Source organism: Brienomyrus brachyistius, chromosome 11 (assembly GCF_023856365.1).
Source record: "Brienomyrus brachyistius isolate T26 chromosome 11, BBRACH_0.4, whole genome shotgun sequence".
NCBI classification, from domain to species: Eukaryota; Metazoa; Chordata; class Actinopteri; order Osteoglossiformes; family Mormyridae; genus Brienomyrus; species Brienomyrus brachyistius.
Genome location: NC_064543.1, coordinates 14,181,492 through 14,198,155, shown reverse-complemented (window position 1 = coordinate 14,198,155; position 16,664 = coordinate 14,181,492). Strand labels below are relative to the sequence as shown.

Below are 16,664 nucleotides of genomic sequence, written 5' to 3'. Positions count from 1 at the left end.
CTGCCCGAGCAGAGGTGACAAAGGACAGACATATAAGCAGCTTTGTTTGTTTGTTTGTCTGTTTATCTGGTTTTGGCAACAGAACTACCTTCGGTCCTACCGGCAAAGCTCATTAAAAATGTAACCTCATGCAATAGGATAAGTCAACAGGAGGGAAGGCGATCGGACTCGAACAGACACGCTGGCCCTAGTGACCTGTGACCCCAAAAGCTGACCCTTAAGCCCGCTCCCACTCACGGCATCATGGCAGGACGTGTAGACAATGTGGACCTGCTTCAGGTCCTGGTCCAGGAAGTGTCTGCGGATAGCCAGCACGTTACAGCCACAGCAGTTGTCTTCCTCCACGGTTACGGACTGGTACATGCGGGAGCCTGAGACTGGAACGCAGCTGGGAAAAAAAAGGGGGGGGGGGGGCGGAATTACCCGGGAAGGCACCAAGGAGCCTGGACAGCAGGGTTAGACCGTGGCTGCATTTACCCACAACCAATGGGGGTTTATTTCAGGTTAGCGGTTAGCTGGGCGGAGCCCCACGGGTGAGTATGTGCCTGTGCACGTGTGCCAGTACTGGCTGGATATATGAGGAGAGCCGAGCTGCACCCTCCGCTGAGTCACTGCAGCCACGCCGGGGCACGTGCGAAGGTTTCCGGAGGGTGTTGGTCGTGCGGGACGGGAGGCAGACTCACGAACAGGAGCTGGCTAGGTGGCACAGACCGCAAGCAGGCTTCCTCATCAGGTACATGGGCCAGCCGTACGCTGCCAGGGCAAACAGCATGTAGTAGCACACATCTCTGTACATGGCCATCTCAGCCTGCAGGAGCAACCACACACACAGGGTATTTAAAATCACTCACATTCTGTCTTACTGTTGCCCCAACACCACCGAGGCACCAAGGCATGGAACCCAGGGGACCGGCCATCCAATCAACATTCACGGCAGACTGCCCTTGAGAAGCGCAGAGAGTCGCGACTAACCACACATTACATTTCATAACCAGAAACAAACTGCTTCCACAAACCGTACATGCGCTTCCCTGCATAAGCAGAAAAGAAAATGCTAATTTAAACGGGGCAGCACTTTGGCCAGACATCAAAAGTACTGGCCAAGACGGAGGGACTGATCGCACAGGAAAGACCAGACGAGATTCGCTCGGTGTCAGATGCAGGACAGGAGCTGCGATCTGAAATGATTCAATCCGAAGTGACGCGATGAATCAGAAACTGGTCTGGCAAAAAATAGCTTAACACGCTGTCTTGAGCTACCCTGTATGCAGGGTTGAAATCTCTATTCAAACCAGAGAAATCCCATAATTAACACAGATGATTTAATTCAGCCATCTTCAGATATTATGACTATATCAAACTGAGCATTTCGGCTAAGAATTTAGTATGGTCTTAAGGAAACCAAATCTTGATCAAAGAAAGTCATCCTGTGACAATTCATACTGTCAGGTGACAGAATCTAACACTGACCATAGAGCCTCTGTACTCTTAGATAATGTATTTACTCCCTTGCCTGCCTGGCCTGGCGCTTCATACTTTTTAACTGAGCAGCACCTTGGAGATGGTTTGTGTCCACTGTAAACAGAAAATTGACACCCCTGCTAACTAGCTCTGCTCATGCCTGTCAAAGCAAGGCTGCCCCCCGCCCCGCCCACCCAGACCCACTCCCCATGCAGTACAGGACTCACAGAGTTCTTCAGGTCCAGATATCTGGTGCTCCGGGTGACTGGAATTCCAGATAGGAAGGCAATAATGTCATTGTTGGCCTGATGAGAAACATACAGCACCAACTTTAGATTGTTTTTTAAAAGACACACAATCCCACCTAAACAGCTCTCCTATTCTCCTCCCTCTCCCTCCCCAATACCTGTTCCAAGATGGCAGATCGCTTGGCCCTCTGTCTCTGCCTCAGCAGCACCAGACCAGCAATGATGTCACTTGGCACAATGTCCAGGTCCCTGAAGAACTCAGCAAACAGGCTGGCTACTTCTGAGTATGCGTCCTGGAGAGCAGGCAAGACATGACTACATTTGGGCCCTAGCTCTGAGGGGAGGGACATCTTACAACAGATCTTCGAGTTCTTACGAGAAAATGAACCAAGAGGCAAGAGTAGTAACAGACTTATAGGAATGCATCAATTTAGCTTAGCAGCAGCTAATCCAATTAGCATGGGAGTTCCACATTCTGGCCAGTAGGGGGAGACACTCACGGCCTGGGAGTCCTGTGCTCTCGTGCAGCACATGAAGAACTTGAGTCTTCGGCTCCAGCTGCTGGCCTGCCCTTCCTCTAACCGGTGTCTGAGAGGGGAGACAGTGTGCTCACCTTGACAGCGCTGAGGCCAAACAGCATATCTCCGGTTCACAGCCACGTTCCATAAATACCCTAGTGCAGCATTTCTGACATATTCGGTGACAGCCCGAATGAATGGAAGGCTGGCGTCAAAGTAGACGGTGTTGGTGTCAAGGTATCAAATGTGGACCTGTCGAGGAACGGACCGCAGACCTGCCACCGGGCACTGGCGTGCGATTCCTCACCTCAGCGTGTACGTGGTGAGGTTCCGCTGACGCCTCCGCGTTGCCTTCAGCTTGACGAACGTCCGGCCCGTGGGGTCGAAGGTGCACATGAGCGTGATGCACATGCTGAATATCACTAGCCAGTTACACACCACGATCCCTGGGAGGGGGGGAGTTGTGATCAGACCGGCGGCACTCAGGGGAGGCGTCACCCGTTCGGAATAAAGAGGCAAAAAGTCCAACCATCCATTTTTAGATTCACGCTGCCCTTTAACTCTCACTTCCACTTGACGCACTTTCCCTTTGACACAGCGGCAATCGGACGCCGCTCAGAGTGACAACAGACTGGTCACTGTTTCCACGGGGTGGTTCAAACAAAAGCGTGTTATTTCCAAAGGAATTCTGTACCCACACACAGTGAGAAGGGGGTCGATGACTGACAGAAATGCCTGTACACTCAGCTACTCACTTACATAATTGGCTAATATAAGTGTGTTCCTGTGTCCTCCAATCCTCTCTGAGCTGAGATATCCCCCCCCCACCCCCACATCCCCCCACCCCCCAGCTCGATTTCTCACCCAAAGTCAGGTTCTTCGCTGTGATGTCAGAGCAGGGTTGGTAGTACTGGACCAGCCAGGCGATTCCCACCACAGCGTACACCAGCTCCACAAGCAGTATGGCTGATCGGACATGGGGGAGAGACAGGATGTCAGGAAGCAGGAGAGGGTGCGTGTGAGAGAGCGAGTGCGAGCGATCGCATGCATTTCCCGGATGTGCAGGCGGGGAAGGGCGAGCAAGCAAACGCGCATGTCCATGTCAAGATGCATGTGCGCGGGAGATGCGTCGCTCACCCAGGCGGATGTACAGGACGTACTGCACGGCGTCTCTGGGCTGGGTGTACAGGATGCTGCCCCTCATGCTCAGCCACATGATGGCGCTCTCGCAGATCAGGCAGCTAACCAGAATACCCAGGTAGCCCCGGCCATGGTCCACCAGGGTCACTGTGCACGATTGGCCAGAGCCGAAGGGCAGGCCGAAGAGCACCACGGAGAGCACAACCAACCTGTAGGGTGCCGGCAGAGAGCCACAGCTGACACTTCACTCACAATCACACACACACACACCTATAATCATATCTTTGTGGGGACCGCTCATTCATTTCTACGAGAAAAATACTAATGCTAACTATGACAACCTTAACCCCCACCCACCATAACCATAAGTAGCCAAACAAAATACAGGAGTTTTTTGCGTTTTTTTAGTTTTTTGATTGCAGTCATGGATTTTTAAGAAATTGAGTTATGCCTCAAAAATGTGTAGCTGTACAGGTTTGCAATCAAAGCTACAAACACTTAGCCCAGGAAGGGCAGCTACTCTCCTGGGGACTGCACCGCATCCTGGTGACTCACAGCCTTCCTGACATTCAGATGCGCACTTCAGTAACAGCTTTCTTCATAAAGTCCACGGCAATGCCTCACACCTCCCAGGCACAAGGTGGCGCACTCCTTAACAAAGAAATGACACTCACCAGGCGCTGTGGAGTAGGAAAAGGAAGAATGCCGGCAGCACCAGGTCATCACTCCCAACTGACCAGCGCCGGCGAAACATCACCATTCCCGGCATCACTGCCCTGTGGAAAGGAACAAAGGGATGCACACATTTGATACACTGATGGGAGCAAAATGGGACAGCGTCCTTCCACCAGCATAAGGCCAAGCAGCACGCTGAAAAAGGCACGCCCATTTTCATTTAACAGCACGTTCACCATGAGTGACTGCAGACAGATTCAACAGAATTGGGTCAGCGGTGTTTAGGAAAAACCCTAAAAACAGGAAATGGTAGCGGTGAGCCAAGACCCCGCCCATGGAAAGAAAGCCTTGGCACTAGGACCCAGCAGACATTCCTCAGAACACCACCCTCCCAAAAAACAGCACCATGCATAAAGAAACAGAAGATCTCAGGAACAATCAAAAGCCAGTTCTGGAGGTGAGGCCTGCATACCTGTCACAAATAGGCTGCCCTTCCTCAAAAACTGCAGTGGTAGGCCATCATCATCATCATCATCATCCCCACCTGTTAAGATGACAGAGAATGGAGTGGACTGCCCCTACATTTTCTTGTATGACATCTGACGGGCTATTTCAAATCCAGGATAGAATGCCCCCCCCCCCCCCCCAACACGCCCCACCCCAAAGACCTCTGTCACATTAAATTCAAGATAAATGTCAAATGCAAACAAAAGGCATCAAATAGTGCACTGATGTCATAAATACAGAAGAATTGTATGTCCAAAAATTTGCAGAAAGTGAATAAAACTGCTCTCTGGCGCTCGAAAAGGCCCAGCTTTCCCTCCCACAAAGCCAGCTTCCGACATGCCAAAAGGGGCCTGTTCTCTCCCTGCCAGGTCTTATTTCCCAATCCTGATTGTCATTCTACTGTCCCTTCGGATGGTGTTGATGCTGCACCTCCAGATGCTGTTGATGCTGCAGTACCATACCGCTCATTCAGGCCCACAGAGAAATCGCTGGTGCTACAGCTTCCAGAGGCACTGCTGCAACAGCTCCAGACCTTTTCTATAGCTTCGCTGAGAACCTGCTCACGCTATGGGCTCCATACAGTTCCCAGTGCTCCCCATAGAAACGCCTGCTACTACAGCTCCACAGCAATCCTACAGCTCCTTACAAGCTAACGCTCACTAGCTTATGCAGCTCCTTACTAATATTCCTCTACTGCTGCTCACAGAACAGCTGGTGCTTCTGCTACCTCGTGCGCATTAACTGCGAAACACCAACGGTATGAAATGCAGCGCCGGCGATCGTATGTTCAAAGACATTCCAGAAGAACCCAGTGCAAAACCTCCCCCTGCTGTATGATTTTATGACCGTGAAGACCCCTCCCCCCCTCCACAATATGATGTCATCAGCCCAGATGACTCCTGCTACGTCACCAAGGGATTCACCACACAGCACAGTCTGTCCGGGATGGAAGGGTGACCTTGTCCCTCCAACATGAGGAGGTTGGTCTTTTGTAGAGGCAGACAGGATTTACTGCTTCTAGCAAACATCTCCTATCCACCCACCCCCCCCTTTTTAATGCTGCATAATCCTAGAGCCCTCTGGGGATACCAGAGTACAGAGCTTCTGCTAACCATGCGTAAACCATTTACAGCAGATGGGAATTAGACCCCAAAGCAATGACCCACAACCTACTGCTTCTGAGCAACACAACCCTCAGTTGACCCCCCATCAACGATGTCATCCTCATCCTACCCCCTTCAATGGCATTCAATGACAGGTTGATGAAACACAACAATAAGGGGTTTCAGGGGCGAAAAGTTATGACCGCTAGATTAAAAATAGCTTGTGAAGATCAAAATGTATGGAAAAAAACATCCCTACTTAGGATGCCATCAACTTACATCATTATGGGGGGCGTGCTACATTTTCAGCTCAGTTTTCTTAAAAAAAATTTAAATGTGCCCTCATTCCTGAGATTTGTTTCCTCCCTCCATCATGACTAGAGGCAGTGTTGATTTGTAGCGCGTAACATCGCCAATCGAAAGATGTTTTAAGATCACGGCGGTTTTTTTTTCCCCACAAGCTCATCGGGTCAAATGAGGAGGAGATGGTGGTGGAGATGATGTCCCAGTTTGTCGGCACAGTAACCAGTAACACCATTTTACGCACAAGCACACAAACACACACGCGCGAGCGAGCACACACATATACGCAGGCACGCACACACCCGCACACACACGCCACCTCACACACTAGTTGCCTACTCATTTCAATCAACCCGGCACAATTTAGAGGGAAAGGTGAGGAGGGACCCGAGGAGGAAAATGGGAGCAAATCTGCCCCCCCCACCCCCCAAAGGAAATGATAGGGGGCGGGGATGGGGGGGGGCTGTGCAGAATGTGACTGCTTATAATGGCTGCTAAGCCAAAGATGAATCAAACATCAAGAAGGAAGGATTAAGGACAAATGACGGAGAAATAAAGAGAAAAAGAAAGAGAGAGACTGCGAGAGAAGAGAGATTGAAAGAAAGCGAGGGAGGGGGAGGTAAGGCTGGACTATGTTTAGCGTGACACCAACAGACCCTGACAGAAACAGAGGCACACATACATTTACAGAGGATGCGTGTAACTGCTACGGATGCCAGGGAACTCGAGGGAGAGACGTCCATCGTTATGCTGGCACGAGTGCTGGGCTGCCGCAGTGGCTTCAGATCCCACTCAGCCTAGTCCCCAGGATGCACCAAGTGGCGATCGCTGCCGACCAGGATCAAACGTTGCATCATGTTTGTGTTCCCTTGTGGTTTCGGACAACTAAGAGACACAGGCTTCAAACGGTGACGTCGGCCCGTCCATGAAGTACAGTGTAAGCACTGGAGGCTCAGAACGAAAACAGTAGTCAAACAACATCTCACGGCATGCCCGTTACGGGCCTTCCCAACTGCATGTGCCACGAACCGCATGCGACGAACAGCAAAGAGAACAATGAAAGCTGGAGGGAGTCTTATTTTTAGCGTGAAGCCTGTAACGATGCCTCTTAGCGATGGCCGACAGACCTACATATACCGAGCCAGCTGAACTGAACTGGAGAAACTGACAGGGGAGCCCAAATTGAGCAAATCATGGGCACGGGGTTGGAATTACTCATGTAATGTTTTGCAAGGCTGCCTTCATTTCAGTTCCCATTTTCAATTATTGTTCTTAAAGGAAAAGTAGCAAAAATGGAAAAAGTAGCAGGAAAAGTGGAAAGCAGGTCACAATCAGAGCTAATCTGGCATCAGGCTCCCTTGAGTGGCTGCGGGTCTGGCTTTTTTTAACGGGATTTAACACAGTTGGTTCTGTATTTTCATCTCTCGGTGGCAGGGCCGGTAATACAGGTGGGACGAGCTACTTTTACTCCCGGATCCAGCGAGGACAAAGAAAGCTGGACATCTTGGTAGGACACGCATCGCATGAACTCCCATGTCAGGAAGACCCTGAAGCAAGGTCTACCAGGTGGGCAGGCACCTGTCAGAAGAGAGCCCCTCCCCCCCGCCTGCTCCGCGCCACATGGTTCGAAGCGGCCCTGGGTCACGCCGTTCCCGTTGGCTGACCCGGCGCCCCTGATGCAGAGCACATACATCGAGCATCGGGGTGAGGAGAAGGAGCAGGAGACTCAGCACGGAGCGTGTTTTAACATCCCAAAGGGCTGCGCGAGTCAATCAACCGCAGCAGCCGATGGGCAGCAGTCCCCGGAGGCCTAACGCAGCCGGCAGGGAGACCGACGCGTCCCAAGGGAGCAGCCTCTGTTCTGCGGCTGCCTGCTCCTGCCTTCTTAAAGAGACTGTCTCCCCCCTCCCCCTTTGCCAGCCCCACCCCCACCCACGCCATCACCCTCCTGCCCATGACTCAGACCCGCCATGCGTTCGAGCACAAGTGGGTACCGCCGCACAAACATGCTGACAGAGGGATAATTTTTTTCAATTTCAACACAAGCGCTTGTAATTGCGTCACTCGAACTGCCGCGAAAGTCACATGACATTCGATCAACTGGTGGACCGTCTGGCTGAACTCCCCCACCCAATCAGCAGGCTCCTCGACAGGTAAACACACCCACCCCCCGCCCAATCAGACACCTCATATACCTTTAATTCTTGAGCCGAGTAATTCCAGCCCCCAAGGGCTATATGCTATGCATGACTTTCAAAAAGGTATCCCATTCACAGCTGGTGACAGGTGTGCAGTGAACTTTAAGGGAATTACTCAATTAAAGACTGTGTTGGGGAGAAAACACACACACACGCTATTTGGCTCAGATGACTCCAACAGATCACATTCTACACATCTAATGACAGACCAGAACTCCAATGCATGGCTCCTCAAAAAGCACAATATCAGCTTCTTAAGCATCCACAATGTCCAGTGATATAAACTTAGATTCATTCTCATTAATCTGAGCTTAAACCTTTGCATTACTCTCTTTCACAGTTTGTCCAACCAACCACAAAATGCTAACATGTAACATAACACCAGTGAAGGCCCTAATCCAAGGTGAATTTACGAACGAGTGCCTGCAAATACACCTGAGCAGGATCCATTTCTATAAACAGCAGCTGTTGTGGGTGGTGTAACAAATCTCCTTCCCCAATCAAGGCAAATAACAGCACATAGAAACCTGCTAGGCTGGCCGGTTCTTCCTCCATATAGCCCCTTTATTAAGCTACATTTGCCTGTTGCATCTAAAAACGTCGCTGCTAAACATTACCAACTACAGGTTGCTTAAAAGTATTGCTGATGCAGCGCATCTCGATAAATTACTTTTTGATTTAATGTAATGAACCAGTCAATTGCTCAATTGTCCATGGGCAGAGGAAGTAATCAGTCACTAATAAGAATACCTAATAAAATTAATGATAGCTTGAAAGAAAAAAATAGACCTCTTCTCATTTTATCAGTACAAACATCTCCCATAATCTCTTACTCAGAGCTTGGTGTCAGATCTGAGCTAGAAGCCCAACCAAACCCATCTATTAAGATTCTGGCAGGATGCAAACAACCACGCCAGGGCATCCTGACCCAGACAGCACTCTGAAATCCTACACAGACCGCATCCTGTCAACTAAAACCAGTTCATGCCGACAGAACAGCCCTGATGAATAGGTGACAAAAAGTCAAACAAATCCCTATTTGTCTCGGTCTGTGACGACAGCCGCTGGCTGCGATCAGAAGCCGCCTTGCAACCGGACGGACTGGCTGGGGTGTGCGGCTCAGGGAACCAGTCATGCTGTACCGTCTGGGACCAGATTCCAACGATCGCCACGTACGTGAGCATCAGTCTGTAGCCAAACCTAGTCTGTAGCTGGGAGGGATACTGCACATAGCGAGAACCAGATACGGGGGAATGTCAGGAGGCGAAAGACGACCTGCTACGTGCAACTTTTAACGCGAAAAGGAGGAGAAAAGTAGCGCCACGGAGATATAGGGAGCGCAATCACGAGCGCAGCCGAGGAAAGAGATCCTTGTATATAAGAGGTATCCATTATTTATAGAGATCTTATGTAATGGAGACAAGCAACACAGGAGGCAGTACTTGAGAAAATAGATATCACGGGTGTAAAGAATACAGAAGCGACAAGGCTGGTTTTCGGAGATTGCGCGGCTGAAATGCAATACACAGAAATGACGAATATATCAAAGGCTGACAGGTTCATGCACAAAACGCAGAAAACTCATAAAACATCCGAGGCCGTGTCCCAGATCGGGGGAAAAAGGTGCTTTTTCACACACTCACACGCACTTAGAGATCATGCTAAAACAGACGGCTTGCACAGCCTCTCCATCCGCACCAACCTTTATAGCGTCTGTGTCTTCTTGTGTCCCACTGCTCCGAGTCCGTTCGCTCTCCCATCCTCCGATGTCCAGCCCCGTCCCTCTCCCGAGTCTGCCCGTAGAGGGGCACCGGTCCCTGCCCGATTCCACCCCAGCTAAGCTTTTATTAGTGGAGGGGGGGATAAAACAGCCTGTCGCCCGCTACCGGACTTCTGAAGCTGTGAAACACCCGTCCGCCTAGTAAATTATTCAGGGGATAAAATGTTCATAAACGCCACGCCTTCGGCCGTCAGCCGAACAAATGCAAACCGGAAAAATCATAAAAAAATAAAGGCTTTCGCAGACTGTGCGATGACCAGACCATCCAGCGCCGTCACGATCTCTATTAATCTATATTGCCATCCAGCTAGATACTGTCATGCTCCATCGTTAATGGTGTCGTCTTGGAGTTTATCGATATTTTTCACGCCGAGTCGGTCTCTCCATGACCGGTCCGGGTTTAATCTCGGTGGCTCTCTGTCTTTCATCCAGCGTGAAACCAGAAATTAGAGTAAGGGCTACCTGACAGATTAGCTGGTTAACTGAGCTCAGCCCAGCGGTAACAATTGTTGTATATATATTTTTTTTCTTATGCTATTCTGGTGTAATATTATCTGTAACGTGGCAGAGTCCCAGTGCCAATGCCAACGGCTCAGACCGCGACAGCTCTCCGGAGAGTGGCAGCTGTTTTTCACTCCCTTTTTACCGTTATTCCCGTCCCACTCTTCCGCTGCTGTAAGACCTCCGCAGCGTCAAAACGCGAGCTGGAAGTACGCCATAAACGTAGCGAGTTTCGCCCTTTCCACTATGCCCTAAATACCCGAGGCTCGGCTTGGTTTGGGCTGCGTTTACGTAAGCCTGCGCGGTATCCAGTTCGCTTTAAAACCGCTGGGACTACTGCGCTACGGAGCGCAGGGGCGGCCTTGCGAACAGCAAGGAGTCTCCTTGAATAAGTGCGTCTGGTTGCGTCATTTCCTGATCCTTATGGACTCTAATTAAATAAGGGTGTGTTTGTAAAATATAAACACATCCTAGGGCACTATTAGAACAGCAGCATGTGCTGTATGCCATGTCATATTGATGCTGAAAGTTAATTACACTTGACTTTAAAAATAAGTAAATCTACTATTATTATATGCTTAAAATATACTCTTTCACTATTTGTGGGTTGGAAAGGCTATCAACTACATTGTTTAGCCAGTGATACAATCACCAAAGCCACAGTTACGTCCAACCGCAGCCCAGCCCGACTGCATGCATCCCTGGGGACCTAACTGTTTGTATCATCTGCACTGGCTTGTCTCTTCCCAAGAACTTCTACCTCACTTCCTGAAAGCTATCCATGCTTTAAATAGGCCTGACGTTATGCCACAAGAATGGATAGTTCTCAGCCGAAGTTTTCAGGTAAAAGCCCACGTGGTCCAGAAAGTGTTTACATCACTTATTTTCACTTGTGTTCACCCGACTTCTATAGTTGTGATACTTACACAAACTCTCACATATCTCTCATGCTTACGCAAGAAATCTTATGGCAAATCTATATTATTTCATTGTATACCTAAAATTACCTACATCAAAACCATATGAGTAGTTTGCAAACCCTGCAGACTATCCATAAGGTAATAAAACTGTCACATCACTGTAAATACATGCACTGAGTTGTCCCAAATTGAAAATCACTCTTCAGCCAACTGACCAAAGTTGGTAATCCTGAGTTACAATGTGGAAATAATACAGACACACACACACAGAGATTTTTTTTCCCCGGTGTTTATCCTTTGTGTGTTTCTCTGCAGAGTTAAACTGACTTGAGTCCTGATATTATTACAGGAGTAATTATGTGTGTGGGGTAGAAATACATAGTCCTCAGGCCACCTCTGTAAATTTGTCATACTGGTTATGCTAATTGTTTTATTATCCCTATAAAAAAATGGCATCGATGATTAAACAATCGATAAAATTGGAAAAATCAATACCACAATCAAACTCTGACTCCAGTGGCATCAGTGTATCGTGGAAAAGCAGTTCATTTTACTCATGTAATGTGGTACATAACTATAATATTCTGCATATAAAACATACCACAATCTCATACAAGTGTATTAAAATCTTTGTATATCTTCATTAGCATTATACTCATTTGTTCTGCAGATAAGAGGTTTGCATGAAAGAATATATAAAATTCACCACATATGGAAAACAACAAAGACTATGAGGAATAAAGAAAATATGCACAAGTTTATATAAACAGAAAAAACAATAACACAAAAGTAGTCAAAGCATATAAAAATCCCTTTTACAGGAAAGCTCAATCAGAAAGGAGTGACTCAGAATAACTATATGTAATCCAAATGTACATCACCCCTATTGCACAGTCAGAGTGGTACATCCCAGCTGCTCTCTCTCCCCCTCTCCCAGTGTCCTCCATCTCTTCTCCCTCCCTCATTCTCTGACATTTCTCCTTGAGGAAGGAGCCGAGCCCAGCCCCGCATTTCCTCCCTGCAGGCCTCATTATCCCTCTGTTATCATTTCTCCATCCAAATCCAGGCCCAAGAAGCTGCACAGCTAGGACTGAGGCAGCCAAAGGAAACACGGTAAGCGAGAATCGTTTTATTCCTGTTATCGTCGTCATCTCTGTCTCTCACTCTCTCTCTCTCTCTCTCGCTCGCTACCTCTGGGGCCCTGAGCCGTCTCACCCTGCTGCATCCACTGCAATGCTCTGCCCAAACGCAGGTGTAATACCACGTACTGGGGGCGTGCATATGGAGAGACGTGCTCCTTATACACAAGCACAGTCAAAATGCCTTATTTCTTCCATTATTTATTAAATCCTCATTCTATCCTTCAGCTCTCGAGCCGAGACCTTATCCTCCCCTATATTGTCACTGCTCCTGCCCCCTCCTCTTTCTCCCTGTAGCGTCCTCCTTTAGCATGGCATGTGAGTCACACAGTGCCGGTGTCCCAGGCCTGCAATAGGCCCAATGCAGCCGGTCCCACATAAGGTCTCAGTCTAACCCTGTATGTCCAGGCTGGCCATGGTGTACCTGGGTACGCGTTGTGTTTGGTGGAAATCGGGCCGCTTTTGCAACGATGACCACAGAGGGTGTCGATGTAACACCTTCAAATGGGACCCCTGTGTTCTGACGTGGTGCCCACCCTCCATATCATCACGTTTGCTCTAGTCGGTGTGCCTGTAGTCCAGTTATTACTGCGCAGGAGTGAGATCAACTAGGTGTTAGGAAAGTTGCACTGAGTTCAGTGTCCTTCAAGGTCATGTTCTTCCCCTAGTTTTGTTCCTTCTCTCTAAAACCTAGAGCAGTGTTTCCCAATCCAGTCCTCAGGGACCCACAGACAGTCCGTGTTTTTGCTCCCTCCCAGTTCTCGACCAGAATTGCAGAAATGTGGACTGTCTGGCAGGAAGCTGGGAGTGAGCAAAATCGTGGAGCAGCTGTGGGTCCCCAAGGACCGGACTGTGAAACACTGAGCTAGAGACTAACCCTGACAAAAGATACTTATCAGAATATTGGCTACTAAACCTGCTAATTATTTTAATGTTAACAGAAAGTATCTGTTTCTTTCTGTTTGTTTCTCCTGGGACTTGACATTCAGAAGGAATCTCCAGTCTAGGAAATAGCCCCCTCACCTCTGTTTTCAGATCCCATGGAGGGCAAAGTCAAAAGTGGAGCAGGGGCTCCTAAAGCAGCCCCCGCTTCCAAAGAGAAACAAGGTGAAAAGGCGGAAAAGAAAGATTCAGCCACACCGCGCAAAGCCAACCCCGCCCCTGCTGATCCTGCCCCAGCAGCCCCTGCTCCTGAGAAGCCCGCTGTGGATGGAGCGGCTGACCAGGAGGCGGCGCCAGAGGGCAGTGAGGCAAGAGAGCCCAGCACAGACTCCCTGGAGAACCTGAAGCCTTTCCTTATTGGGGGAGCAGTCATCGCTGCTGCAGCCATCCTGGTGGGGGCACTGTTGTTAGCACGGAGGCATTGAGAGCATCCTGCTTAGTTTATTGGATAATCGGCAAAAGCATTGCTTGCTGATTGGTTAATTTACTGGCTTATATTGATTAACTGAGGAAGAAAATGTGTGTAAGCCACCCTGCCCATTATTCTATTTACACAACTCCTGAGCAAACTTACCTATGTATATAAGCAGGTATACCCACGAATCACATGCCAAGCCTGATAATCTGTTTTGGCAGCATACTAACATATGTGTGGCTGTACTTTCAAATATGTTAAACCATTTGGATGAGAGTATGGAGTCTCTGTAAATATGAAACTAAATGATGTTGCTATAGCAACATTAAGAACAACATTTCAAAGGTACAGTCAATATTCTAGGGAATTATTATTATTTTGATCCATTTCAGTGTGGAGGATTGTAGCATTTTGATGATTCAAGAACATTTACTCATATATAAAGTCATAATCGTTTTATGGCAAGAACGGCAATAGTTGTCCTATTCTAGTTGTAGTGATAAAATTAGTGACATTTTCTATCAGCCAAAAAGAAACCAACTACTGAGACCTCTGATATACAGTAGGTTCACCTAGGAAATATTTATTTTTGAAGTAATTGGCTGTGGTTCTAAAATTGTAAATTGTTATAAATGTCTAAATGCGAGTCCGTAAGATGAAAGCATGAGGTATCGTCTTCTTAGTAACAGGATGTAGGGGGGGATGGATTGAAGAATCTTCTGGAAAAGAGTGCTCCTGTTAGCCGGATGAGCTGCATATCCTTATTTGAGTAGCTGTCTGTGTGTACTTAGAATCCTTGGTAAGTTGACGCCATGTCCTCCGTTGAAGATGTAGGATGAACCCTATCATACTTCGGCCCTACCTACCCCATCTCTCTGTCCACAGTAATCATGATGCCAATGCAGTAACGCACATTATTGGTTGACACTGGAAGCAATATAATGCTTTAAAAATACTGAAAATATATTCAACTGTCAAGTAAACCTTTGCCACTGCTAAGTGGCTAGGGAATGTGTATGTTTGTTGGGCATTAAAAGAATATCACTTCAGTGTGAATTACATAATTTATAAAATTATATGTATTTGTCTCATTGTCTATGTAGATTTAATTTGTAAATTGTATAGGTAGGGAAACCCGATTTGTATATTTATTTTCTTATTTAAAGCTACACAGGCAGGACATGGTGGAGCAAAATGTCTATTATAGGTCTCTGTGGCAACTATATAAAATATCCAAAACACACTTTGCATGAAGTGTGTTGTAAGATTTGTCTCTTTTGGCTCCAAATTGTCTATTTTTGGCACATAGTTTTGCTGTTTCTGGAAACAAGCAAAAGTGTGATATTTTGGTAGCTAGAATGTGTACAATGTATGGATGCACTACTTGTAAGTATAATGTACATACTTCTATGCTAGTGATCCTAGGGTCTGTCAGAATCTCCTCTTGCACTTTTGACTTAACAGAACTCTACGGGCTTTCCGTCAGAACCATTTTCACATCTAATTGCACTGATTATTAATAATAGATGACCTTCCTGCGCACTGACATTAAACCCACAACAAGAACACCGTCATTATCGTCTCCGCAAATGCATACAGTCCCTTAGCAGACCATATGCTGCAGTGCATAGAGCATACTCTGACACTGATTCTCTATGGAAAGTAACAAAAAAGTTTAGCTTTATTCACTTTATAGTTTTTATTCTTCTCCAGAGCGTATAAATGCAATAATTCTAGTAGGAATATACGTTTTAGCACATTATTGTGACTCAATAATGGTTATGATAATAAAAATGAAAATGATAACGATTATTATTATTCCCAATATAACCAGTCCTCCCCCCCATACCATGGGCTTTCCCTCGTGCTAAACTGTTCCTGCCACTCACTGGCATGTCAGGAGGACAGAAAAAGGCTCCTCCCTGACCATTATATAATTATTTAAACAAGTCCTTTTCAGTCTGAATCTCTTTTGGGCTGAGGTGCAAACGCACAGATGCCATAAATTTGATTCACACTTATGCCTGGACATGTCTTGGTCTGGAACAAACCATCTAATGCAAGTGTAGTGATGATGTCATTAATGATGTTTCTGTATATTATGGAGCCCTGAGTTTGACCCTCAGGATCCCATTCACATCCATTGAACTACCTTGTTGTATCCACTCTAGTTATAGATTCATTACTTTGGTCAATGTGGTTTGATGACTGGACTTAATAAAACAAAGTGCAAGGTATTTCTGAGTTATGGTTTTTGATTACATACAGGTAGGGTGGCCACCTAATCCATGATGATTGATCAATGTTCTATAGTCATGCATGTGTCAATAATGTTAATGTAAAACAGCTGGATGACACTTTTAATCAAGTAAACCAGTAAAAGCACAAGAATAATTGAACTAATTAGCCAAGCACAGGAGCCTTTCAGTTTTAAAGTTGTGTGTAAAACCTGAAATAGCTCATAGTGTCTCCCCTGACGTGGATTACATGGTCACCCTACACACACACGCTATACTCCAATATTACGGTGTCTGATGGATCATTGGTGAAAACTGTTTCATTATACAACCCATTCAACTCAAGGCATCAGAAAATGTAAGTGTGACTGTAGTGTGGTATGTATGGATCACTGACAAATCACTGATGATTGCAGGCAAAGTTTCACTAGCAACAGGAAGGCACAAAGTGCTTCAGGGATCAAGGGAATTCTCCCGTCTACTCATACTTGGCTGGGTTCCTGATGCACACGTGAGCACTAATTCACTGCCAATAGCCTCAGAGGCTGAAATGACATTCGGCTGCAAGAGACTTATA

The 16,664-nt window shown here is 47.3% G+C and overlaps 1 protein-coding gene and 1 long non-coding RNA gene across 4 annotated transcripts in view; one reads left to right on the top strand and one right to left on the bottom strand.

Annotated features, from left to right (window-relative positions):
- dagla (diacylglycerol lipase, alpha) overlaps nt 1–10,846 on the bottom strand; it is a 32,842-nt gene extending 21,996 nt beyond the window's left edge. The window contains exons 1-11 of one of the 3 annotated variants that reach the window (XM_049031071.1): nt 9,856–10,846; nt 4,515–4,586; nt 4,042–4,143; nt 3,365–3,576; nt 3,092–3,193; nt 2,535–2,673; nt 2,210–2,297; nt 1,868–2,002; nt 1,689–1,766; nt 684–808; nt 238–388 (exon numbers count right to left, since the gene is read on the bottom strand). In XM_049031071.1, the coding sequence (XP_048887028.1) occupies nt 238–388; nt 684–808; nt 1,689–1,766; nt 1,868–2,002; nt 2,210–2,297; nt 2,535–2,673; nt 3,092–3,193; nt 3,365–3,576; nt 4,042–4,136 (1,125 nt within the window). In that variant the 5' untranslated portion in view covers nt 4,137–4,143; nt 4,515–4,586; nt 9,856–10,846. The remainder of the gene's footprint in view (nt 1–237; nt 389–683; nt 809–1,688; nt 1,767–1,867; nt 2,003–2,209; nt 2,298–2,534; nt 2,674–3,091; nt 3,194–3,364; nt 3,577–4,041; nt 4,144–4,514; nt 4,587–9,855) is intronic. The other 2 variants (XM_049031074.1, XM_049031073.1) reach the window with 2 other exon arrangements.
- A 1,388-nt stretch (nt 10,847–12,234) lies between these two features.
- LOC125704163 (uncharacterized) lies at nt 12,235–16,087 on the top strand. Its single transcript, XR_007381040.1, has 2 exons — nt 12,235–12,467; nt 13,483–16,087. It is a non-coding gene; the product is annotated as an uncharacterized LOC125704163 (long non-coding RNA).
- Nucleotides 16,088–16,664: the final 577 nt, after the last annotated feature.